Raw genomic sequence first — 25,741 nt, forward strand, 5'->3', positions numbered from 1 at the left:
ATGGCGTTTTCAGATAATTGTTGACCGCTGCTCTGGTGCCGAAGCCACCTGCCATCAAACAATACAAAAACATTTACTCCTAATAAATCAGCCGTTGCTTGAATTTCGACGTCTGTGGCCCAAACACCGACAAACCGCATCCTAGATTTGGTTATGTACTCAGCCACAGAGGAGTACTCACGCCCAATTACCCAGCTATACAGATCGGGGTTCGTTTCCAATTGTTTAACGATGGCTAAGCGAATTTTTCTGTGGCTGTTTTGGGATCCGCTCACAGCCTGAGAGATGGCCCTAAAGTAACAATTTCCATCTCCAATGATTTTTTCGTTGGTGCAGGGGGGCCCCAACAAACCAATGGGAGGAGCAGGTGGGGCATTAAAATTTTGGAACTCAATATTTAACATTGAGCACAGAGCCTGGCAGACATGCCGATTTAAAGGGTTAAAATAGAAAATTTCCTGCTCAGGCTCACTAAAAATTACTTTCTGTTCCTCCACAGCAACATCATCTAATTTCACTTTCTTTAAGTTTTCACTTGAAGGGCCTGCAAAATCAATTTTTGAATCCATTTTACGTTTTGTTGCTGTCTTTTGGGGTTCTACATTGACATCTAACGAAGTGTCATGGAAGAGGCTCTCTTTGCAGAGGTTCAGGGAGTTACTTTCTGCAGGACTCCCTAAGAAAGGGTCAAATGTATTGGAAGCAGAAAAAACAACACCAACCATTTCAAACTCTGTGAGGACAATGCCCTCGACTGACCTCTGCAGGTAGTCGTGAACTTCACCCACAGAGTCAAAAAACAAAACTACACTGGATCCATCAGGGACCCTCATCCCTTCAGGACTGCGAGAATGGGAGTCTACAATAGCCCAGCGTCCATTCTCAGCAATGACGGCACACGTGTTCTCACACAGTGTCAGCAGACATGTGTTGTACTTTGCCGTCATCCTAGCCAACCCCTCCTTCAGGGGAACCAACGCACCCACATCAACAAACTCACCCGAATTGATTTTAGCATCCCCACTAACAACTTCCCCAAAAAAGCAGGACAGTTCAACCCCATCTACCACTACTTGACTTGGAAGATCAGTCGCTCTCAGAAAACCTGCAGAGTCAGTGATTTTGTTCTGTCTCTGCAGGTCCGAGTAAACCTGATCTCCAGCAAGCAGCACAGAATCCAACTCACAACTGTCCCACTGAAACACACCTTTAACAGTGTGCTTGGCAGCAGCCACCAAAGAGATGGCCATGCACTGCCGCCCACTGTTGCTCCCAAACAGCTCACTGCCCTGGTGAAACGATCCTCTGATGCTGGGGAACTTTAACGTACCAGCAGCAGGAACAGGACCAGGCTCCTGGACCTCAGAGGTTACCAGCTCATCATCCGAGGAGCCAAACGTTACACCAACCTCCATGTCAACTGAACTAGAGTCTGACACAGCCTCAACACTACAACTGGCAGGAGCAGGAACCACCTCACTGTTACATTCAGAGGGACCAAACGAGATGATGGGATCTGAACATGGCTGAACCACACAGCAGATGCAGGAAGGAGAACAGCTCTTACCTTTGCTGCTCTTCTTACCTCCTGCAGCAGGCCGTCCACGCTGCTGCTGGTCCTTTAGGAAAAGAGGAGAAAAGAAAGACATTACTTTAAAAGGATACAAGGCTTAGGAAGCATTTTGATCATACTTGCCCAAGAATCATGTCTGCTACTACAAGAGCACACAACAAAAGCTTAAGTAGGAACACAAACAAACATGTCAAACTTAAAATGACTATAAATAAATAAAAACCATTATCAATATTGAGCTTTTTTCTGTTCTTCTCTCACCTGGTCCACAGGCCGCTCCACCGTCACATCCTTGGTAGGTGACCTAGGTGTCACCCCCACACGGTCCTGCATACAAACATGAAATGTATTTAATGTCACACTTTTACCATGAACTAGGTGCTGCAGCATTCTGACTAAATGAAACTACAAAGTCATTATACCTGGGCCGGAACCCTCTCCTTCCTGGCACGCCTGGCAGGTGAAGGCCGGGGTTTCACCTCCACGTGCTCAGGGACCTCCGCCTTAGTGAAAAACAAAAGAACACAGAAATACACACCATTAAATATCTCACTTTAAAAATCTATTTTGACCTCTGCAACACATAACACTGAAATGTGTCGTCTTCTTACCTGGGGCCTGGGGGCAGCCCTCTGGGATGCAGCCACAGCCCTCCGGCGACGTCTAGCACGAGACGTCTGAGGAATAATGACAAACACCAGAAAAAAAGGTATTTAAGAGCAGTTATAAAGCTATTCTGAACTCTGAGCATCAAGACAAAACAGTTACCTTGTTCCCAGCGGGAACAGGCGCAGCAGCTCCAGCACAGTCCAGATCTGACGGGTAAAATTTGTCCATCAGATCCAGAATAGCAGGGCTGAAGCGCACGGGCGACACCGGGAGAGGAGCAGCCTGTGGAATAGAAAACACAGAAATGTTATCATGTGGACACAACACACACACTGCAGTTTTATTTTTCCTGCAACTCACCTGCTCCAATCCCCGCCCGTGCCAGGATGCCAGAGGAGAGCGGTCTGCACCCGAAGGACTGGCTTTCTGTAGAGAGTGAGAAAGAAAGAGAAAACTATTTAGACACTTAAACTAGCCTCTTCCATGGACCACAGACCTGCTCTGCACACGCCACTTCTGGTCTGGCTTTCAGGAAGCTGGATTCACCTTGAACACATGGACAAGTTTAAACCAGGAAAAATCATTTCATTTGTATGAAATGAGCTGACGCTTACCTTTGCCTTCCCTACCTTGCAAGCCCACTCAAAAGGGTTGGTTGGAGGAGGGGACACAGGGTGCTCCCTCACAACCACCTTAGGAGTGACTCGCCGCACGGCAGGCTGGGGCGACGCAGGAGGAGGCGCCTGGACCTCTGGCTCCACCAGCTGCAGAGCAGAGTAGTTCCACAGCAGGGAAGCCAGAAGGACCATCCCTCCATCGTCACTCAGGTGGACCTGAGAGACACAAAAAAAACAAGAAAACCCCAAGAGCTTTTATTTGAGCCTTATTGTACTGAGAATAGCTGTCTGCATCAAAAACAACCAGAACCATCAACCTACCCCATCGCGGGCCCACAGCGCCAAGTGGTCCAAGCTGAAGTGCTCAGCAACAGACAGGTACTTAATGCCTGCACAGGAATGAAAGTTAGTGAACTGTTCCCCCAGACAATCATCTACATGACAACCAACAAGGACATGATGTTATACCCATCTGCGCCGCCACTCGGTTGAAGTCCTGGCGGAGGAACGTCTGCAGGTCCGGGGCCACAGTCAGGCGAGGCGGGAAGTCCAGGACGAAGAGCTGGTAAAACAATCCCACAAACACACAAACCAGCTTCAGTAATTACACTTTCTGCTGCTGCATCCCCCTCTGCTTCTCTTCAACGTGCAACGATGAAAACACACTTACCTTGGACCACTTGGACTGGAGCAGAGCCAGGAGCCGCCTGAAGTCCACAGCTGCCTCGGGGAGCGTCCGGCTGGCCGTCAGGTTGTTGCTGGGGGCGAGAAGACACACAAGATCGGGGGTACGTGGAATGTTTGCGTGCCTTACCTCTTTGTACAGCTCGGTTGCACTGGCGCCAGGGGTGGACATGAACCCGAAGGTCATGCCCCCACCCCCAGGCATCCGGACGATCCCGTCCACCAGGGCGCGAAGGTGGGAGTCTCCTACCACCAGGACGAACTGGAACACATGCAGTTGTTGTCATAGCCATAACTTACACTGGGTAACAGTCAGTCACAGGTACTTTACCTTCTCCCCGGGAGACTCTGGCGGCACAAGGCACTTGTGGCTCTTCCCGGTGGCAGAAGACACTGGCCATCTTCGCACGGGGTGCCTAAACCCAGTGCCGGAGCCTGGGAAACACAACACGTTAGGGTGTGTTCTCTTTTTAGCCAACAGCACATACACGTGCATCAATTCATAAAAGATTAGGGAGCAGAATAAAACTGATGCAATAATGGAGAGAGAAAAAAAATCTCAGTTACTTACGTGAACTCTGAGCACTCGGGCTTGGATGGCCAGTCGGTCCCAGGTCCATGGGCGCGAAGTTCCTGGCACGGGCTCTGCGGTGGTCCTTGCCCCGTGGCATCTACACAAAGATCATAAACACACAAAAAGACACAAAAAACACTTTTAGCACAACCAGTACTTTTATAATATAAGATCATTTTGTCCAATATACATTAAAACTAATTTTCCTTGACAATATAAATAGCAGTACGTTTAAAAAGCATTGTATGTTACTTTCAGAATAAACTTTAGAAAAAGATTTACAGCAAGCAAAAATAGTTGCCACTGTTGATGAGCAGTCAGTCTTATTCAGTATTTCTATTAATCGATTCCAAAACACAGAATGAAATAGTGTGCTATATATCTTTTTTGTTTTAAAAAACAGATCTTAAAGAAAATATAACTTTTTGCTGACCACTGCAGCAGCAGAAGCAGGACATGCTAAAATTCACATGGACAGTCAGCCCAGGAATAAGATAAATCTGGCCAAGCAGCAGGAAATGACCAAAACGACAAAATAATAAAAACAAAAATCAGCCAGGTGCATTAACAGGCCTCTTTCATGTCAGGAAAACTGATTTAGTGCAGCAACCAGCATGTTCAAAATGTTTGCAGCAGAAAACCCCGTCTGACTTCTGACTGCAGCTGCAAGTTACATTTATTACAATTAAGATTTTTATCTGAACTGTCATTTCATTTAAAAAAAAAAATAGTTGAAATACTAGAAAGCATATTTTTTCCAGAGGTTTTTTACCCTTTGGAGAAAAGCACACCTGTTTTTAATAAGATACCCTTTGAAAAGTAACATTACTAGTTCAAAATGGCTTCTTCTGCTACATATATGAAGTCTATTTTGGTGAGCCATCAGTTCTTTATTCATTACTTCTATTAATATTTTCCAAAACACTTCTACAGAATGAAATAATGTGCTTTAAATCTTTTTTGTTTTAACAAACAGATCTTAAAGAAAATCTAACTTTTTACCAATATTTTCCTCCAGAGGATACAAAGATCACAAACAGGCCTTTAATTTCGCATCAAGCCAGCAGATAAACTTTACAGTTTCAGGAGATCCTCAGCCATAAATCCACAGATCTGACTAAATTCAACTTCATCATTTGGCTCAGGTTACACAAGCTCACAAACTTGCATCAAAACAACATGCAGCTCCATGAGTGATCATTTAGATTAGAAGAAACCAGCTGCACCAGCAAGCCCAAACTATCCATAGGTAAATTCACACTAAAAATCACAGCATTCAAATTAAATCTACCAAATAACATTATCAATCACAACATCCAGGAGTCCACAGTAACAGTCACTGCGAAGACAGTAACTAATACATAATAGCATCTACCTACATGCAAATGTAACCCAGTGTGTGTCACATTTCAGGTAAAATGAACAAAAAAAAAAAAAAAAGAATCCTAGCAGGTTCTATTTGTAATGATCTTACAAATCTATGTGAACTTGGAACATTTTAAACACAAAATAAATACCCCAATTTAAAAATGTCATATGTTTTAATAAACTCTCATGACTTAACAAAAGAACGTTCAATAAATGATTTACCTCTTTGACAAAATATTTAGAACATAGCTGAATTTTTTCATGTGCAGTTAGATTGTTTTTTAAATGCAACTTTTAATGCATTTTAAGACATTTTTAGTTCTAAACTGAATGAAAGCAATACAATCAGCACTGAATTGAATAACAGTAAAATATATATAAAATCACCAAGCAATAACAATAAAATTAGACAATGCCACAGCAATAAAGCAGCAAACCGCATTAACAGATGAGTGAACACCGACCGACACCCCCCCCCCCCCCCCCCCACACACACACACACACACACCCCATTCCGGCAACATCAAACACACCGACTGTCCTCTGAAGTTAAAGCTAAAGCCAAGTCGAAGCTAAGCCACTAATAAATTACACAAATGCAACACTCACAACAGCAAAAATATGAAACACGAGCATTTTGCTCTCAATACTTTAACTTTGGGTAATTCCATACTGACAAAGCTAACACAAACTAGCTTGCTTCAGAAAAAACATCCACTTGATGTTAAGATAACTTCAACACGAGGCAAGGTCACTGATAAAAATCACACAAATGCAACACTCATGTTTTATATTTACAACAGCAGAAAAATAAATCAAGCATTTTACTCTCAAATACTTTCAAGTTTGGGTCTGGACTAGCTAGCTAACGCGCTAGCTAGCTAGCTTCAAAATGTTATCCTTTTGAAGTTAAGCTAACTTCAACACGAGGCAAAGTCACCGATAAAATTACACAAATGCAACACTCATCTTCACAACAGCAGAAAAATAAACCAAGCATTTTACTCAAATACTTTTAAATTTGGGTCTTTCAATGTTCTGGCTTGCTAACGCTAGTTAGCTAGCTTAAAACGGCAATGCTTTGAAGTTCGGCTAAACTTCGACACACAGCAAACAAAGTGACTACTAAAATGCAACACTCTTTTTTACAACAGCAGAAATATAAAGCACAAGCATTTTACTCTCAAATACGTCTGAGATATTTATAAAACGCTTACCTTCTCGTCCTAAAAAGTGGGCCGGGGCAAAAAAATGGAGTCCTACAAGAGAGAGTAGAAAAGAAAAAACGGGGGGATGGGTGGAGAATAAAAACTCTGGGGGAAAAGATGGAGTTAAATCCTCTTTTGGTCGAAGTAACAGGCAGTAGAGATGCTTCTCTGGCGAAAATCAGCCGATCCTCTGGATACAGAAACCAAGGAAAACCTTTTCTCACAGAGCTCTGACAGACACGTCCGATCACTCAGAAGTCCCGTGTGAAAAGGGACGAATTCACCACCGTTCCAGAAGGTTCTACCAGCTTGGACCAATCACAGACAGCCACACCCCAATTTTTTTACGTGATTGGATAGAAAACGGGCAAAACCATTTGTAGGACTTTTGCAACTACAAAATCATAATACTTTATTATTCACAACGTTTTAAGCACCGACTCAGCATTACTTACTGTTTACAGAAAAAAAGAGTGAATCTGTGAATTACAACAGTGACAATGCTTTTATATAAAATAGTATCAGCATTTATTTAATTCCTTTCAAAATTTGTCTAACACAGCAGCTTCACAAAATGGCGGCTCCCTGGTGGAATAAAAACGTTTAATATATAATGTATTTTTTATAAATGACTCTTTTGTGACATTTCTAGGCAATACAAACTAATTTGACATAAAATACACCTTTGTGAATGGACAAGATGTTTTTTTAATCATACTTTGTTAGCAGATAGCAGTTTTTTTTATTGGTGATGACTTATGAGCATGTCTGTATCAATGTCCCCCCCCCCCCCCCCCCCTAAAACCTGATTACTATTTTCAATTTAAATAAAAAAAACACCTTTGTATTTAAAAATGATTATAGATTTTTTTTGGTTACATTTGTTCCCCTGAAATTTGGTAGCCTATTTTTAAGTACAAAGCATCTTTATCTCATCAGAAAAAAGAAATACCCACCTGTCCACATTCAATGAGGTTTGAACTGCTCCATTTCTCCTTTAAAGACTGATGGTTTTCTTTAATTCTGGCCTAACATGATTTTTTTAACATGTTCACACACATAAAGTTGTTTGAATTCTTAAAAAAGTTAAAATTGCTACCACATCAGTATGTAAGCTAGATGAGCTTTTGTGAGTGTTACATGTCAATCATTGTAGGTTATGGGAAGCATTCAAGCATCTTCACTCAGTGAGAAAATGACAGAATACCACGTTAACTTGATTTATTCATATCATAAAGAACACAGGTTTCAGTGACAGATAATTGCTTTTCTATCCCGTCTCTGCTGACGCTCACAGCATCTCCTCATCAGCTCAGTCATGTCCTGCTCCAGCTCCTTCTGAAGACCTTTGACCCGCCTCACTTCAGTTAGCTGTTGGAATCTGATCCTGTTCTTCACTTCACCTCTTCTCTTCTGGATGAGACGGATAATCTCAGTGAAGACCTCCAGACTCTCCTCCACCTGCTGTTGAAGCAGCTGTGAGATGAGACAGTGTTATGTTCTTCCACAGAGCAGAGAGAACAGATTGTGATCAGTGTGACAGAACATCCTCATCACCTCATCATGACTGGAGGAGCAGAAGTTCTCCTGCAGGTTCTTGGAGGGTCCCACCAGCTTGTGTTTCTTCAATGCAGCTGCTTTCAAATGAGGCTGAAGGTGTTCCTCACAGGAAGGAGCAAAGCAGGTCAGACAGGACTTCAGGGCGAGTCGTATTTTCCAGTGCAGACGTCACAGGCGACATCTGCTCCGCATCTCTAAGCAGCTTGAAGTTCCTGTGACAACAGTGGCACATATTATTCAGAAGTTTAAGACCCACGGGACAGTAGCCAACCTCACTGGATGATGGAAGAGGAACATTGATGACAAACTGAGGAGACGGATAGTTGTAACTGTATCCAAAGAACCTAGAACGGGCATCGTCAAATGGCGGACCGCGGTCCGAGTCCGGACCGAGTGACGACTCTGCCCGGACCGGATTTGATATTGAAAAAAATATTAATAATTTGTTCATGCGCAACTAATCTAGTAATTGTGACAGGAGCGTCATCAATAGCCAAGCCAATCAAATCGATTGTTTACCTTTCAGCAACGGCGAGTTTGAGAGAGAGATAGAGAGGAGATGAGAGAAAACGGCTTGCTCAAAAATGAGAAAAGTAGTGCTGAAAACCGAACTTTTAAAGATGAATGGACGGACAAATACATGTTTATTCTGCCTGCAGCCAGTTCTAAACCTTTGTGTCTCATATGCTGTGAAAATGTGGCGTTAATCAAAGTGGCAACGTTAAGCGTCACTATGAGACCAAACACGGGTCGTTTGAGGAAATGTACGCGCAGAAGTCCGTAGTGAGTGAGGGCAAGTCAAATCATGGAATTGAAAGCACAGGATGACAGGTCTGCTCGTGTCATCATGCATGCATTTACCGGGCAGCAACGTGCAAATGTTCGTTAAAGATCGCGTGGATTTTGGCGCAACACAAGAAAGCATTCAGCGATGTGACAGTTGTAAAGGAGTGCTTTAATGCGGCTGCAGAAACTGCTGGCAGGACAGTTACATGCCCATTTCTCTCACTAGGAAAAATAGATTGAAAGGGAGTAAGGAAAGTTTGGAAGGAGAGATGAAAAGGGGAGCTGCTCAAAGTTCTGCACTTTTTTATTCAGTAAATTCTGCCCTGTTCTATTTTACTTGAAAAGCTTCCTGTGTTATTTTATTTGAAATGTAGTTCATGTTTTAAAAAGGTGGGCGCTCAAATGTCTTTTTAAATTTTTTTCTTAAAGATTAAAAGCACTTTTATTTTATTCAAAAGATTCTGACTGTTTTACATTACTTGAAATAGGCCCTAAGTTCAGGCTGCTCAAAGCTGTGTTTGCACTTTTATTTATTTTATTCAGAATAATTTCAGTGTTGTTTTCCATTCAAGTGCCATTCAAGTTCAGACTTTTCGGTATGATAAAAGCATATTACTTTGAAAACAGTTGAAATGTAACAATAAATTATATAGAAATGTATGTGCGTTATTGATTTTATTAACATGAAGGTACATTATGTTAAGTGACAACATAAGATCCGGACCTTTGCTGGGAGAAAATTTTAGTAATTGGAACTTTTTGAATTTTAATTGAATACCCCTGACCTAGAACAACCTCTAAAGCAGTTTTGTTCAACCTCTTCGGAGCCACGGCACACTTTAACCTTGACAAAAATCCCGCGGCACACCAGTATCCCAAAACAAAAAAGCAGAAACTCAGTCTGTTTTGATCTACCCCCCCCCCCCCCCCCCCCCCCCGCAATCTGACGTGCATTTTTGTGATAATTGTGGCAGAAAAAGCAGGAAGTTGCAGATGTTTTTTCTAAAAGATGTAATAAAAGTTAAGTTACATACAAACGGTATGTTCGTTGTGGTTTCAACACGTGTAACAAGAACGACTCATTGTACGCTGAGGCGCTGTCCCTTTAAGCCAATGCATCATGGGAGATGTAGTGTGAATACTGCGAGAACAGCAGAAAGACTCGCGTCTCTGAGCTTCATTGTTTTGTTCATTTGTTCCACGGTCTGATACCGGATTCTGTGGAAAGCTGCACCGCTAAAGACGAGCTTTAGCTGGTGTTTTTGTTGGAACTGAGAGACTTTATGAGAAGAATCGGAACAAGGAAGTCAAGACTTTAAACACTTCTGATTGGTCAGACTGATGACATGTGATTTAGCCTTTAAGAATGATTGGTGGAGTCGTGGAGACAGTAAAAGCTGCGGGACTTTTCAGAAAACAGTTATAGCTGCAGCTAAATCGCGTTACCGTAATTCTTATCAAAATGTCTTTAATAGAATCAAATAAACACAAAGAAAAAAGTATTTTATGATCTTTCATATTCCTAACTACTCAGTGTTTTATCAGGGCCTGTTTGGATGAACAAAGAGCTGATTTCCTGGAGAGGGGAAATGTTTTTAGATCAGTTAATGAGGGAAATTTTCCACGGCACACTTGACCATCTCCCACGGCACACTAGTGTGCCGCGGCACACTGGTTGAAAAACACTGCTCTAAAGACATCAAAAGTAAACTCCTAGATCAAAGTACATCAGTGTCAGATCGCACCATTCGTGGTTCTTTCAACCAGAGTGGACTTCATAGGAGACGACCAAGGAGGACACCACTGTTGAAAGGAAATCATACAAAAGCCAGACTGGAATTAGCAAAAATGCATGTTAACAAACCACAAAGCTTCTGGGAATATGTCCTTTGGACAGATGAGACCAAACTGGAGCTTTTTGGTAAGAAACATCAGCTCTATGTTGGTAGACTCAAAAATAAAGCATACAACCAAAAGAACATTGTCCCTACTGTGAAACATGGAGGAGGCTCAGTTCTGTTTTGGGGCTGCTTTGCTGCATCTGGCACAGGGAGTCTGGAAGTTGAGCAAGGTCAAATTAAATCTCCAGATTATCAAGGCATTCCGGGTAGAAATGTGCTGCATAGTGTCAGAAAGCTTGGTCTCTTGGCCCTATTTCATTAGTTTTTTTTTTTTTTAATTCTGTTAATCAACAACTCAAAAGTAATGGCTGATTGTGATTATTTAACTTTCAAAAATGTTTTATTTATTGTTACTTTTGAACGTTTCAAGTCATTTCAGTGAGCATTGGGGACTTTCTTTAACTGAGGAGTACCAACTATTTTGTCCACCACTCTTGGCATCATCTAGTGGACAAAAAAAATGTACTACACTCAGAGTGAACATAGCGAATTATAATTGTGGATCAAAATAAATTATTTCTATTTTATTCATGAGCGAATAAATATGTAAATTTTTAAATATATCTGTTAATATAAATGTATTTGTAAATACTTGTAAATAAAATATTAAAATTATTTCTGGAAGATCCTGCTCCTTTGTTCTGCTCAGAACAAGGACAGAACTTTAGAAAAGAAAACATCCACAGAGACCTTCATGCAGCAATAAACCACATCAGGTTTCTCACTCCAGGCCACTGAAGAGCAGGGAAGCAGCAGGATCAGAATTTATCTCCCCCCAGCTGCTTAGGAACTTTGCAGAGCACCTCTGTGATGTACTCACATGTACACTATAGTACCAAAAGTATACGCTCACCTGCCTTGACTCACATGAACTGAAGTGTCGTCCATCCAGTTCAGACTCTGTGCAGGTCAGTCCAGGTCATCCCACAGACTCTGACCTCCATGTCTTCATGGACCGTGTTGGAAGAGGAAGGGATGCAGTCCAAAGTGCAGCACCTGGCAGATGGAGCCTCCTCACCCCCCCCCCCCCCCTTTGAAGATTCTTAGAGACAGAAACACACATCATGAAAAACAAAAATCTCCTCCAAATATCATTTCCTATCAATGAACAGAGAACAGCAGAGTGTACCTGTCCTCTGGAGCTGGAACAATGTTTGCTGAGGATGGTGCTGACTGTGGGTCCTGGATGGAGCTGAACGTCTGTGTGTAGCGTCTAGACCAATTGTTCAAATCCTGCATCCTCACTCTGGAAAAGTCGACTGAGAGAATCCAGCAGCTGCAGGTTCATGATGACTGGAAAAGACAAACACATTTATCAAATACACACATTTCAGGTGTGTCTAAACATTTTTCTGTCACTGAGTCCTGCTAAAAAACACAACAAGGATGTTAGAATTACATTAGGTATTTAAAAGAAGCCCCAAAATGTACTTTGAACCTAAAGTTGGATTTTCTGATTCAGGAAAAATCTTATTTTTATATCCTTTGTTCAATCAGTTTCAGCTTTATGTCAGGAAATTAAAGAACAAATGTAACATCTATCAATTTTACAAAGGAAGTTTCTTCAGTCTGAATCTTCTGATCAGTCAGCTCAGACTCAGCTGTGCGTTTGATGAGGAGCTCAGCAGACACATCCAGAGATTTCAGGTCAGTGAAATATGATGGAATATTCAGATAAAGTCTCAACATGTGAGCAGGATCCAGCTTCATGTCCTGAACCACTGACACATGCTTCTGTAAAACAATTTGCTATAAAAATGACTTCCATTGTCTTTGGAGGACTTAATAGCTGTCATTTAAAGGTGAATGTTGCTCAGCACCCAGAACCATTGAAGTTACTAGACACAGACACAGTCCACCTGCACTTCCCTGAAGAAAGAGCAGAAAGCCCCACATCTATACATCACTACACTCATTTTAAGTCATTTCTAGACAATGTTTGTTCAATTGGAAATTGTGTTAACTGAAGGTGAATCCAGTTAGTTTCTGGTAGCTGGTAATCAACACATAGAAACAAATATCTGATTCAATTCAGGAACCAAGATCAACAATTCACAGATCAAACCACATTTCTTAGCAGTTAAATGTTATGCTGGTGTTTGTCTTTGAACCGGATGTATGAAAATTAAAACAATGCATCTAAAATAATCGATTATAATTTTTTAAACAAGAAATACAAACCAACAAATAATAAGTATATGAATAAACCATAACATTGAAAGAAAGAAATAATATTGAATAATCATGAATGTTGAGCTCTAAAGGTTTTTTGTCAACTTTCTGGTTAATTGAGCAGTAAACTAACATCACTGTTTCTGTTGGATCATTTTACAACTAATCTTGGAAGCAAAAATGAGAGAAGTCATTTTAAAAAATGGGACTTATTTCACCACTATATTTTAAATTATTTATAATTTAAAAAGCTCCCAACGTTACAAATGCTCTTATGTATTTACCAAAAACAGTCAGCGTTGCAGTTAGTAGAAACAGACCACACAAATACAAGAAAAGCGAATGCATTTTAACTAGAATCAATGTGTGTGATCTTTGCTCGGGCGAACTTGCTAATGCTACACGGCATGCTAATAGCAGTTCAATATAAATAGTGATTATAAACCGCTGACCTCTGCCTCTCTGGTGACTCACGGTTTGGTATAGCTTTAAAGTAACTCTACAGCTTACAGTGACCAACTGTTAAAGGTTATAAATGCAGAAAATTAGTTTGCAAACTCACCTGACATGAAGACTCACCTGACATGAAGAAATGACGACGGTGATATGAGCTGGTCGTGATGACATCATACAACATGGAGGTGGTACCCAGGTTAGACCCCTGGCTGGACTACAAACATGCTGTTGACCCCCCAAGTGGATTTTCTTCCTCTTTCACAAGTGCTGTGGTTTTGTTTGTTTAAGAATTTTCTGATGGGACACTGCAGGATTTCCTTTTCTTTGTCAGAGGTCCTGGGAAACAGGCTGAGACATTGGTCTGAATTTTCTAAAAAGGTCTCAAAAAGTCTTCAATTGAACTAGAAGAAACTTCCAGGAACCCTGATGTAAACTCATTGAACAGATAAAATTCCTGCTTTGTTCTAAAGGGAGTTCTCTTTTCTACATCAGTTGATGGAAAGCAGAAGCTGCAGTGATGAAGACGCTGATGGACTCTTCATGCTCCTCCAAGGACCAGCAAGACAGAAGTCTGCACATCCTCACAATCACACACACACATACATTCACACTGACGTTTGTGTTTACAAGGCTTTTTTGTTCATAGTGGTTTCAGATTGTGTCAGTCATGAAAGTAAAAATCTTATAAATAACTGTGTTGCAGAAATAAAAGTCTCTTCACAATGGAGAAATGAACAGGTGTTTTTCATGTCTGTTTTCACATATTAGCATAAGACCTAAAATAACATTGATTCTATGAGCTATAGTCAAATGAACTGTTATCTGAATGGAAGATTCATGCATTCATCTCTTCACTCAAGTTCTGGCCCTTCATTTAAAAAGCTTTGACTCAAAGACACATTCTTGTCAAATATGTGAAAACTTTCACTGCTGGACAGTAACACATACTGAAAAATGGGTTCATAAATTCAAACAAACTCTTCATACTTTCATACTAAGGAGCTACCAAGTTTACAGTGCAACAACACAAGAAAAATGTGACCTGCTGAGGATGTTTAACCTAGAAAGTCAAGTTTATATCCAGCCATTCATATCCTTCACCAGTTTGATCCTTTGTGGGGACACAGAGCTGCAAGAGTCTGGCTACTGTTGGGCTAAGGCTCACCCTGGACTTCACTTATATCACATGCACATGCAATCAGACTTACAGGAAGAGAAGGGGGGGGTCAGGGGTATGAAGTGGCTGCTTAGCAAGAGGGGTCTGGTTAACGGTGGGTGGTGAGAGCACTGGTGGTGCCTACACCAGGGCAGCAGGGGCGGGTGGGGTGTAGAGGCAGGGAAGGAGGGGGGGGGGGGGGTGCGTAGAACCAGGGAGCGAGGGCGGGTGGTGCGTAGACGTGGGAAGCGAGGGCGGGTGGGACGTAGAGGCGGGGGCTGGGAGCGAATGGTGCGTAGAGGTGGGCAGCGAGGGAAGGGGCGGGTAGCGCCTGCGGGCCATACAACGCCGCTTGCGGCTTTAATTATGGCCCGCAGCAGCAGTCACTGACTGCAAGGACCATATTGTTTTCGCAGTTGGAACGACGACTTCGCCGCCTTTCAGCGAGAATTTGACCCCCGCCGCATGCTCGAAAAGTCACCAAAACGTGCACACACCTGGGATAAATTGCAAATGAATTTTCCACAAAGTCAACGTCACCCCCCCGAAGACGATGACATCACGGCCAGCGATCCCGTCAAAAAAATGAATGGGCCGAAAATCGCGTATGGGGCCGAACAAAATGTACTTCAAAATACGGCCGCGAAACCAAGACACACGTGTCGGGGATATCCCAGAGATGTTTTGAAATCATTATGGGACGGCCACACGACCTACGGCTTGGCGGCCATTTTGTGGCGAACTCTGAGAATTGCCGATTTTCGTGTTTTCCCACAATATGGGGAAAAGACGCTTTTGTTTGAGCGATTTTCACGCAATTGTCCACACTTGCTGCCAGCTCCACTCTACAAACACCCCAGAAGTGTCGTTGACCTTTGACCTTGGGCAAAGGCCGCCATCTGGAATTTTCTCAAAAAAGCACCTTTAGCACCAGATACAAACGAAAACTCGTCGTTGGAATTTTCATCAATCGTCTCGTAACTTTTCGGGCACCAACGGCCAGCTACTCTGGACAAAATGTTGGAATTAGAAGTTGTAGATTTTGAACGGCGTGCGCGTGGCGAGCTAGCAACCGTTGCCATCTTGGCTAGCTCGCACATTTTTCATCGGAATGTCGTGAAGAGGAAATATGCGATTCCTTGGCCCGCGCTGAACAAAACGATGCTACGCACGACAAGATCGATAAAGGAATGTGGCCGTGGTAAGCAAAAAACCGTCGCAAAAAAATGTGCCGACTCGGCAAAAACGAAAAAATTCGGAACTTTTTTTTTGAGAATGGACTAACGAAACCAATATACCCTTGTCCGCGATATCCAAAGGACGTTTTGAAATCATTACGGGACGGTGACACGACCTACGGTTTGGCGGCCATTTTGTGCCAAAATCTGTCATTTTGCGTTTTTCGCGTTTTTACACAATATGGAAAAATGAACTTTTTTTCGAGCGATTTTCACGAAATTTGACTCGCATGTTGCTAGAGCAAGTCCACAACTACCTCTGGAGTTTCGTCCACCTTTGACCTCGGGAAAAGGCCGCCATCTTGAATTTTCTATAAAAAACGCCTTTACCGCTGGATTCAATCGTAAACTTGTCGTTGGAATTTTCCGCGATCGTCTTGAAACTTTTTGGGCATCAACGGCAAGCTACTGTGAAAAAAATGTTGCAATCAGAAGTTGTAGATTTTGAACGGCGTCCGCGTGGCGAGCTCGCAAAGTCGCGCACTGCTATTCCTCATACCTTATTATGGCCCGCAGCAGCAGTCACTGACTGCAAGGACCATATTGTTTTCGCAGTTGGAACGACGACTTCGCCGCCTTTCAGCGAGAATTTGACCCCCGCCGCATGCTCGAAAAGTCACCAAAACGTGCACACACCTGGGATAAATTGCAAATGAATTTTCCACAAAGTCAACGTCACCCCCCCGAAGACGATGACATCACGGCCAGCGATCCCGTCAAAAAAATGAATGGGCCGAAAATCGCGTATGGGGCCGAACAAAATGTACTTCAAAATACGGCCGCGAAACCAAGACACACGTGTCGGGGATATCCCAGAGATGTTTTGAAATCATTATGGGACGGCCACACGACCTACGGCTTGGCGGCCATTTTGTGGCGAACTCTGAGAATTGGCGATTTTCGTGTTTTCCCACAATATGGGGAAAAGACGCTTTTGTTTGAGCGATTTTCACGCAATTGTCCACACTGGCTGCCAGCTCCACTCTACAAACACCCCAGAAGTGTCGTTGACCTTTGACCTTGGGAAAAGGCCGCCATCTGGAATTTTCTCAAAAAAGCACCTTTAGCACCAGATACAAACGAAAACTCGTCGTTGGAATTTTCATCAATCGTCTCGTAACTTTTCGGGCACCAACGGCCAGCTACTCTGGACAAAATGTTGGAATTAGAAGTTGTAGATTTTGAACGGCGTGCGCGTGGCGAGCTAGCAACCGTTGCCATCTTGGCTAGCTCGCACATTTTTCATCGGAATGTCGTGAAGAGGAAATATGCGATTCCTTGGCCCGCGCTGAACAAAACGATGCTACGCACGACAAGATCGATAAAGGAATGTGGCCGTGGTAAGCAAAAAACCGTCGCAAAAAAATGTGCCGACTCGGCAAAAACGAAAAAATTCGGAACTTTTTTTTTGAGAATGGACTAACGAAACCAATATACCCTTGTCCGCGATATCCAAAGGACGTTTTGAAATCATTACGGGACGGTGACACGACCTACGGTTTGGCGGCCATTTTGTGCCAAAATCTGTCATTTTGCGTTTTTCGCGTTTTTACACAATATGGAAAAATGAACTTTTTTTCGAGCGATTTTCACGAAATTTGACTCGCATGTTGCTAGAGCAAGTCCACAACTACCTCTGGAGTTTCGTCCACCTTTGACCTCGGGAAAAGGCCGCCATCTTGAATTTTCTATAAAAAACGCCTTTACCGCTGGATTCAATCGTAAACTTGTCGTTGGAATTTTCCGCGATCGTCTTGAAACTTTTTGGGCATCAACGGCAAGCTACTGTGAAAAAAATGTTGCAATCAGAAGTTGTAGATTTTGAACGGCGTCCGCGTGGCGAGCTCGCAAAGTCGCGCACTGCTATTCCTCATACCTTATTATGGCCCGCAGCAGCAGTCACTGACTGCAAGGACCATATTGTTTTCGCAGTTGGAACGACGACTTCGCCGCCTTTCAGCGAGAATTTGACCCCCGCCGCATGCTCGAAAAGTCACCAAAACGTGCACACACCTGGGATAAATTGAAAATGAATTTTCCACAAAGTCAACGTCACCCCCCGAAGACGATGACATCACGGCCAGCGATCCCGTCAAAAAAATGAATGGGCCGAAAATCGCGTATGGGGCCGAACAAAATGTACTTCAAAATACGGCCGCGAAACCAAGACACACGTGTCGGGGATATCCCAGAGATGTTTTGAAATCATTATGGGACGGCCACACGACCTACGGCTTGGCGGCCATTTTGTGGCGAACTCTGAGAATTGCCGATTTTCGTGTTTTCCCACAATATGGGGAAAAGACGCTTTTGTTTGAGCGATTTTCACGCAATTGTCCACACTTGCTGCCAGCTCCACTCTACAAACACCCCAGAAGTGTCGTTGACCTTTGACCTTGGGCAAAGGCCGCCATCTGGAATTTTCTCAAAAAAGCACCTTTAGCACCAGATACAAACGAAAACTCGTCGTTGGAATTTTCATCAATCGTCTCGTAACTTTTCGGGCACCAACGGCCAGCTACTCTGGACAAAATGTTGGAATTAGAAGTTGTAGATTTTGAACGGCGTGCGCGTGGCGAGCTAGCAACCGTTGCCATCTTGGCTAGCTCGCACATTTTTCATCGGAATGTCGTGAAGAGGAAATATGCGATTCCTTGGCCCGCGCTGAACAAAACGATGCTACGCACGACAAGATCGATAAAGGAATGTGGCCGTGGTAAGCAAAAAACCGTCGCAAAAAAATGTGCCGACTCGGCAAAAACGAAAAAATTCGGAACTTTTTTTTTGAGAATGGACTAACGAAACCAATATACCCTTGTCCGCGATATCCAAAGGACGTTTTGAAATCATTACGGGACGGTGACACGACCTACGGTTTGGCGGCCATTTTGTGCCAAAATCTGTCATTTTGCGTTTTTCGCGTTTTTACACAATATGGAAAAATGAACTTTTTTTCGAGCGATTTTCACGAAATTTGACTCGCATGTTGCTAGAGCAAGTCCACAACTACCTCTGGAGTTTCGTCCACCTTTGACCTCGGGAAAAGGCCGCCATCTTGAATTTTCTATAAAAAACGCCTTTAACGCTGGATTCAATCGTAAACTTGTCGTTGGAATTTTCCGCGATCGTCTTGAAACTTTTTGGGCATCAACGGCAAGCTACTGTGAAAAAAATGTTGCAATCAGAAGTTGTAGATTTTGAACGGCGTCCGCGTGGCGAGCTCGCAAAGTCGCGCACTGCTATTCCTCATACCTTATTATGGCCCGCAGCAGCAGTCACTGACTGCAAGGACCATATTGTTTTCGCAGTTGGAACGACGACTTCGCCGCCTTTCAGCGAGAATTTGACCCCCGCCGCATGCTCGAAAAGTCACCAAAACGTGCACACACCTGGGATAAATTGCAAATGAATTTTCCACAAAGTCAACGTCACCCCCCCGAAGACGATGACATCACGGCCAGCGATCCCGTCAAAAAAATGAATGGGCCGAAAATCGCGTATGGGGCCGAACAAAATGTACTTCAAAATACGGCCGCGAAACCAAGACACACGTGTCGGGGATATCCCAGAGATGTTTTGAAATCATTATGGGACGGCCACACGACCTACGGCTTGGCGGCCATTTTGTGGCGAACTCTGAGAATTGGCGATTTTCGTGTTTTCCCACAATATGGGGAAAAGACGCTTTTGTTTGAGCGATTTTCACGCAATTGCACACACTTGCTGCCAGCTCCACTCTACAAACACCCCAGAAGTGTCGTTGACCTTTGACCTTGGGCAAAGGCCGCCATCTGGAATTTTCTCAAAAAAGTACCTTTAGCACCAGATACAAACGAAAACTCGTCGTTGGAATTTTCATCAATCGTCTCGTAACTTTTCGGGCACCAACGGCCAGCTACTCTGGACAAAATGTTGGAATTAGAAGTTGTAGATTTTGAACGGCGTGCGCGTGGCGAGCTAGCAACCGTTGCCATCTCGGCTAGCTCGCACATTTTTCATCGGAATGTCGTGAAGAGGAAATATGCGATTCCTTGGCCCGCGCTGAACAAAACGATGCTACGCACGACAAGATCGATAAAGGAATGTGGCCGTGGTAAGCAAAAAACCGTCGCAAAAAAATGTGCCGACTCGGCAAAAACGAAAAAATTCGGAACTTTTTTTTTGAGAATGGACTAACGAAACCAATATACCCTTGTCCGCGATATCCAAAGGACGTTTTGAAATCATTACGGGACGGTGACACGACCTACGGTTTGGCGGCCATTTTGTGCCAAAATCTGTCATTTTGCGTTTTTCGCGTTTTTACACAATATGGAAAAATGAACTTTTTTTCGAGCGATTTTCACGAAATTTGACTCGCATGTCCGTAGCATAAGTCTACAATTACCTCTGGAGTTTCATCGACCTTTGACCTCGGGAAAAGGCGGCCATCTTAAATTTCCTATAAAAAACACCTTTGCCACCGGATTCAAACGTAAACTTGTCGTTGGAATTTTTATCGATCGTCGCGAAACTTTTTGGGCATCAATGGTAAGCTACTGTGGAAGAAATGTTGGAATTAGAAGTTGTAGATTTTGAACGGCGTGCGGGTGGCAAGCTAGCAAAAACGGCGCACTGTTATAACTCCCATGCATTTCAATACAATACAGTGAAAATTGAATGCATGCATTAATGCCTGAAACTGAATACATTGAAAAACACTGGATATGGACATATAAGGAATGTGGGCGTGGTTAGCATAAAACCCCTGTTGCTAAGGACAACAAAAAGTTTACTTTTACCGATTTGTCCGAAACTGACGTCAATCTGTTCGTCTTCTCGAGGGGACCAAAACATAAAATGGTTGCTATGGAGATAAAATCAACAGAAAAGCCGCCATTTTGGAAAAAGTGGGTTTTTTATGAACTCATGACATATAGCTCTCACCAATGGAGGAATGTGTTTTTCTGAATAAGTTGATGATGCTGATTGCTATGCTAGCACTTTTAGCTATGTTAGCATAACTAGCATAGTTAGCATAATTAGCATTTTAGGTAATGTGTTTTTCTGAGTCAGTTGATGATGCTGATCGCTATGCTAGCACTTTTAGCCACATTAGCATAGCTAGCATAGTTAGCATAATTAGCATTTTAGGTAATGTGTTTTTCTGAGTCAGTTGATGATGCTGATCGCTATGCTAGCACTTTTAGCCACATAAGCATAGTTAGCATTGTTAGCATAATTAGCATTTTGATCAATGTGTTTTTCTGAGAGGGTTGATGATGCTGATCGCTATGCTAGCACTTTAAGCGACATTAGCATTGTTAGCATAGTTAACATAATAAGCAAATGCAGCCTCGACTAGCTTTTAATTTTTGAGCGGTGAGGGTGGTGAGGGCGGTGAGGGCGTTGAGGGCGGTGGTGCGTAGAGTTGGGCGTGGAAGGCGGGTTGCGTCTGCGGGCCATACAACGCCGCTTGCGGCTTTAATTATTATTCCGCTTTCTATCTGCGCCTTTGAGCTCAAATTTGACCCCCGCCACATACCCGAAAACTCACCAAAATTGGCACACACCTAGGATAAATTGAAAATGAATTTTCGGCAAAGAAAACGTCAACCCCCCGAAGTCGATGACATCACGGCGAGCGTTCCCGTAAAAAAAATGAATGGGCCGAAAATCGCTTATGGGGCCAAAAAAAAATATTTTGAAATACAGGTACGAAACCAAAACACGCGTGTTGGAAATATCCCAAAGAAGTTATGAAATCATTATGGGATGGCCATACGACCTACGGCTTGGCGGCCATTTTGTGGCGAACTCAGAGAAATGGCGATTTTTGTGTTTTTTCACAATATGGGAAAACGATACTTTTGTTTGAGCGATCTTCACGAAATTGCACATACATGCCACTAGCACGATTCTACAACTACCAAAGAAGTTTCGTTGACCTTTGACCTTGGGAAGAGGCGGCCATCTTGAATTTTCAAAAAAAAGCACCTTTAGTAAGGTATTCAAACGAAAACTCGTCCTAGGAATTTTCATCGATCTTTTTGAAACTTCTTGGGCATCAATGGCAATCAATTGTGGACAAAATGTTGGAATTAGAAGTTGTAGATTTTGAAACGCGTGCGCGTGGCGAATTCGCAACCGTCGCCATTTTAGCTAGCTCGCACATATTTTATCGGAATAGCCTAAAACTGAAATATGCGATACCCTGGCCCACACTGAACAAAACGATATCACATACGACAAAATCGATAAAGGAATGTGGCCGTGGTAAACAAAAAACGATCGCAAAAAAAAGTGCTGACTCGGCAAAAAAAAAAAGAAATCGGATTTTATTTTTAAGAATCGGCTAACGAAACCCAGATAACTTTGTCGGGTATATCCAAAGAAAGTTTTGAAATCATTACGTGATGGCGACACGACCTACGGTTTGGCGGCCATTTTGTGCCAAAATCTGCCATTTTGAGTTTTTCGCGATTTTACACAATATGGAAAAATGAACTTTTTTTCGAGCGATTTTGACGAAATTTGACTCGCATGTCCCTAGCGTAAGTCTACAATCACCTTTGGAGTTTCGTCGACCTTTGACCTCGGGAAAAGGCGGCCATCTTGAATTTTATATAAAAAACACCATTACCACTGGATTCAAACTTAAACTTGTCGTTGGAATTTTCATCAATCATCTCGAAACTTTTTGGGCATCAATGGCAAGCTACTGTGGAAAAAATGTTGGAATTAGAAGTTGTAGATTTTGAACGGCGTGCGCGTGGCATGCTAGCAAAGTGGCGCACTGTTATAACTCCCATGCATTTCAATACAATACAGTGAAAATTGAATGCATGCATTCATGCCTGAAACAGATTACATTGAAAAACACTGGATATGGACATATAAGGAATGTGGGCGTGGTTAGCATAAAACCACTGTTGCTAAGGGCGACAAAAAGTTTACTTTAACCGATTTGTCCGAAACTGACGTCAATCTGTTCGTCCTCCCGAGGGGACCAAAACATAAAATGGTTGCTATGGAGATAAAATCAACAGAAAAGCCGCCATTTTGGAAAAAGTGGGTTTTTTAGCAACTTATGACATGTAGCTCTCACCAATGGAGGAATGTGTTTTTCTGAGTCCGTTGATGATGCTGATCGCTATGCTAGCACTTTTAGCTATGTTAGCATAACTAGCATACTTAGCATAATTAGCATTTTAGGTAATGTGTTTTTCTGAGTCAGTTGATGATGCTGATCGCTATGCTAGCACTTTTAGCCACATTAGCATGGCTAGCATAGTTAGCATAATTAGCATTTCAGGTAATGTGTTTTTCTGAGTCAGTTGATGATGCTGATCGCTATGCTAGCACTTTTAGCTATGTTAGCATAACTAGCATAGTTAACATCTTCTTCTTCTTTCTCTTTCGGCTTTTCCCATCAGGGGTCGCCACAGCGAATCATCCTTTTCCACCTCACTCTATCGTGAACATCTTCTACCCTAACATTAGCCAACTTCATGTCCTCTGTCAAGACATCCATGTATCTCCTCTTTGGCCGTCCTCTTGCCCTCCTGCCAGGCAGCTCCATCTCCAACATCCTTCTACCAATATATCCACTATCCCTCCTCTGAACATGTCCAAACCATCTCAGTCTGGCTTCTCTGACTTTGTCGCTAACACAGGCAACATGAGCCGTCCCTCTGATGTACTCGTTCCTTATCCTGTCTAACCTGGTCACTCCTAAGGAGAACCTCAACATCTTCATCTCCGCTACCTCCATCTCAGCCTCTTGTCTCTGTCTCACTGCTACCGTCTCTAACCCATAGAGCAGAGCTGGTCTCACCACTGTCTTGTACACCTTTCCTTTGAGTCTTGCTGACACTCTTCTGTCACACAACACTCCTGACACTTTCCTCCACCCGCTCCAACCTGCCTGCACTCGCCTCTTCACCTCTTTTCCACACTCCCCATCACACTGAACTGTTGACCCCAAGTACTTAAACTCCTGCACCTTCTTCACCTCAGCCCCCTGTAACCTAACGCTTCTACCTTGATCCCTCTCGTTCAGACACATGTATTCTGTCTTACTACGACTGACCTTCATGCCTCTTCTTTCCAGAGCAAACCTCCACCTCTCTAGCTGTTCCTCCACCTGCTCTCTACTCTCACTGCAAATTACGATGTCATCCGCAAACATCATTGTCCAGGGAGATTCCTGTCTTACCTCGTCTGTCAGCCTGTCCATCAGCATAGTAAACAAAAAAGGACTCAAAGCTGATCCTTGGTGTAGTCCCACCTCCACCTTGAACTCATCTGTCTGACCTACAGCACATCTCACCACCGTCATACTTCTCTCATACATGTCCTGAACTACTCTGACATACTTCTCTGCCACTCCAGACGACCTCATACAGTACCACAGCTCCTCCCTCGGCACCCTGTCATACGCCTTCTCTAAATCTACGAACACACAATGCAGCTCCTTCTGACCTTCTCTGTACTTTTCCATCAACATTCTCAAAGCAAAAATGGCATCAGTGGTGCTCTTACGGGGCATGAAACCATACTGCTGCTCACAAATCTCCACCTCTTTCCTAAGCCTGGCTTCCACTACTCTTTCCCACAGCTTCATTGTGTGGCTCATCAACTTTATTCCTCTATAGTTGCTGCAGTTCTGCGTGTCACCCTTGTTCTTAAAGATCGGAACCAGAACGCTTCTCCTCCATTCCTCAGGCATCTTCTCACTCTCTAGAATCCTATTGAAAAAACTCGTTAGAAATTCCACTGCTGTCTCTCCTAAGCACTTCCATACCTCCACAGGTACGTCATCAGGACCAACGGCCTTTCCGCTCTTCATCCTTTTCAGAGCCTTCCTAACCTCATCCTTTCCAATCTCTGCTACTTCCTGCTCCACAACAACCACATCTTCCTCCCTTCTTTCCCTGTCATTTTCCTCGTTCATCAGCTCCTCAAAATACTCCTTCCATCTTTTCTGTACACTCTCCTGGGTTGTTAGCACCTTTCCGTCTCTGTCCTTAATCACCCTTATCTGTTGCACGTCCTTCCCATCTCTGTCTCTCTGTCTGGCTAGCCTGTACAAGTCCTTCTCTCCTTCCTTTGTGTCTAACCTGTCATATAGCTCATCGTAAGCTTTCTGTTTGGCCTTTGCCACCTCTCTCTTCACTCTACGCTGCGCTTCCTTGTACTCCTGTCTACCTTCCTCAGTCCTTTCTACATCCCACTTCCTTTTAGCCAACCTCTTCCTCTGGACGCATTCCTGTACTTCCTCATTCCACCACCAAGTCTCTTTACCGTCTTTCCTCTTTCCAGATGACACACCTAGCACCTTCCTACCTGTTTCCCTGATAATCTCTGCTGTAGTTTCCCAGTCCTCTGGAAGCTCATCCTGACCACCCAGGACCTGCCTCAACTTCTGCCTAAATTCCTCACAAGTTTCTTCATTCTGTAGCTTCCACCACTTGGTCTTCTTTTCTGTTTTCCCTCTCTTCTTCTTCCTGACCTCCAGAGTCATCTTACACACCACCATGCGGTGCTGTTTGGCTACACTCTCTCCTACCACCACTTTGCAGTCATTAACCTCTCTCAAATGACCTCGTCTACATAGGATGTAGTCCACCTGAGTACTCCTACCTCCACTTCTGTATGTCACTCTATGTTCCTCTCTCTTCTGGAAGTAAGTGTTGACTACAGCCATTTCCATCCTCTTCGCAAAGTCCACCACCATCTGTCCCTCCAGATTCCTTTCCTTCACACCAAACCTGCCCATCACCTCCTCATCACCTCTGTTGCCCTCACCAACATGCCCATTAAAGTCTGCTCCAATAACAACTCTCTCTCCTCTGGGG

At 43.3% G+C, this 25,741-nt stretch overlaps 1 protein-coding gene and 1 long non-coding RNA gene across 4 annotated transcripts in view; both read right to left on the bottom strand.

Moving 5' to 3' along the window:
- The window catches only part of LOC144986701 (uncharacterized), a 77,260-nt gene extending 70,351 nt beyond the window's left edge, over positions 1-6,909 (bottom strand). The window contains exons 1-13 of one of the 3 annotated variants that reach the window (XM_078934475.1): positions 6,643-6,909; positions 4,055-4,154; positions 3,815-3,918; positions 3,470-3,745; positions 3,268-3,361; positions 3,121-3,188; positions 2,797-3,015; positions 2,543-2,608; positions 2,342-2,464; positions 2,185-2,250; positions 1,996-2,076; positions 1,835-1,900; positions 1,568-1,619 (exon numbers count right to left, since the gene is read on the bottom strand). In XM_078934475.1, coding sequence (XP_078790601.1) covers positions 1,568-1,619; positions 1,835-1,900; positions 1,996-2,076; positions 2,185-2,250; positions 2,342-2,464; positions 2,543-2,608; positions 2,797-3,015; positions 3,121-3,188; positions 3,268-3,361; positions 3,470-3,745; positions 3,815-3,918; positions 4,055-4,154 — 1,315 coding nt within the window. In that variant the 5' untranslated portion in view covers positions 6,643-6,909. The remainder of the gene's footprint in view (positions 1-1,567; positions 1,620-1,834; positions 1,901-1,995; positions 2,077-2,184; positions 2,251-2,341; positions 2,465-2,542; positions 2,609-2,796; positions 3,016-3,120; positions 3,189-3,267; positions 3,362-3,469; positions 3,746-3,814; positions 3,919-4,054; positions 4,155-6,642) is intronic. The other 2 variants (XM_078934476.1, XM_078934477.1) reach the window with 2 other exon arrangements.
- Positions 6,910-8,195: 1,286 nt separating this feature from the next.
- Positions 8,196-11,816, bottom strand: LOC144986702 (uncharacterized). The gene is made up of 3 exons (XR_013650553.1): positions 11,734-11,816; positions 10,725-10,782; positions 8,196-8,405 (listed from the first exon to the last, which is right to left on the bottom strand). It is a non-coding gene; the product is annotated as an uncharacterized LOC144986702 (long non-coding RNA).
- Between the last annotated feature and the right edge of the window lie 13,925 nt (positions 11,817-25,741).

The sequence above is a fragment of the Oryzias latipes genome, chromosome 17, assembly GCF_053564925.1.
Source record: "Oryzias latipes strain Hd-rR chromosome 17, Olatipes_Hd-rR_3.1".
Taxonomy (NCBI): domain Eukaryota; kingdom Metazoa; phylum Chordata; class Actinopteri; order Beloniformes; family Adrianichthyidae; genus Oryzias; species Oryzias latipes.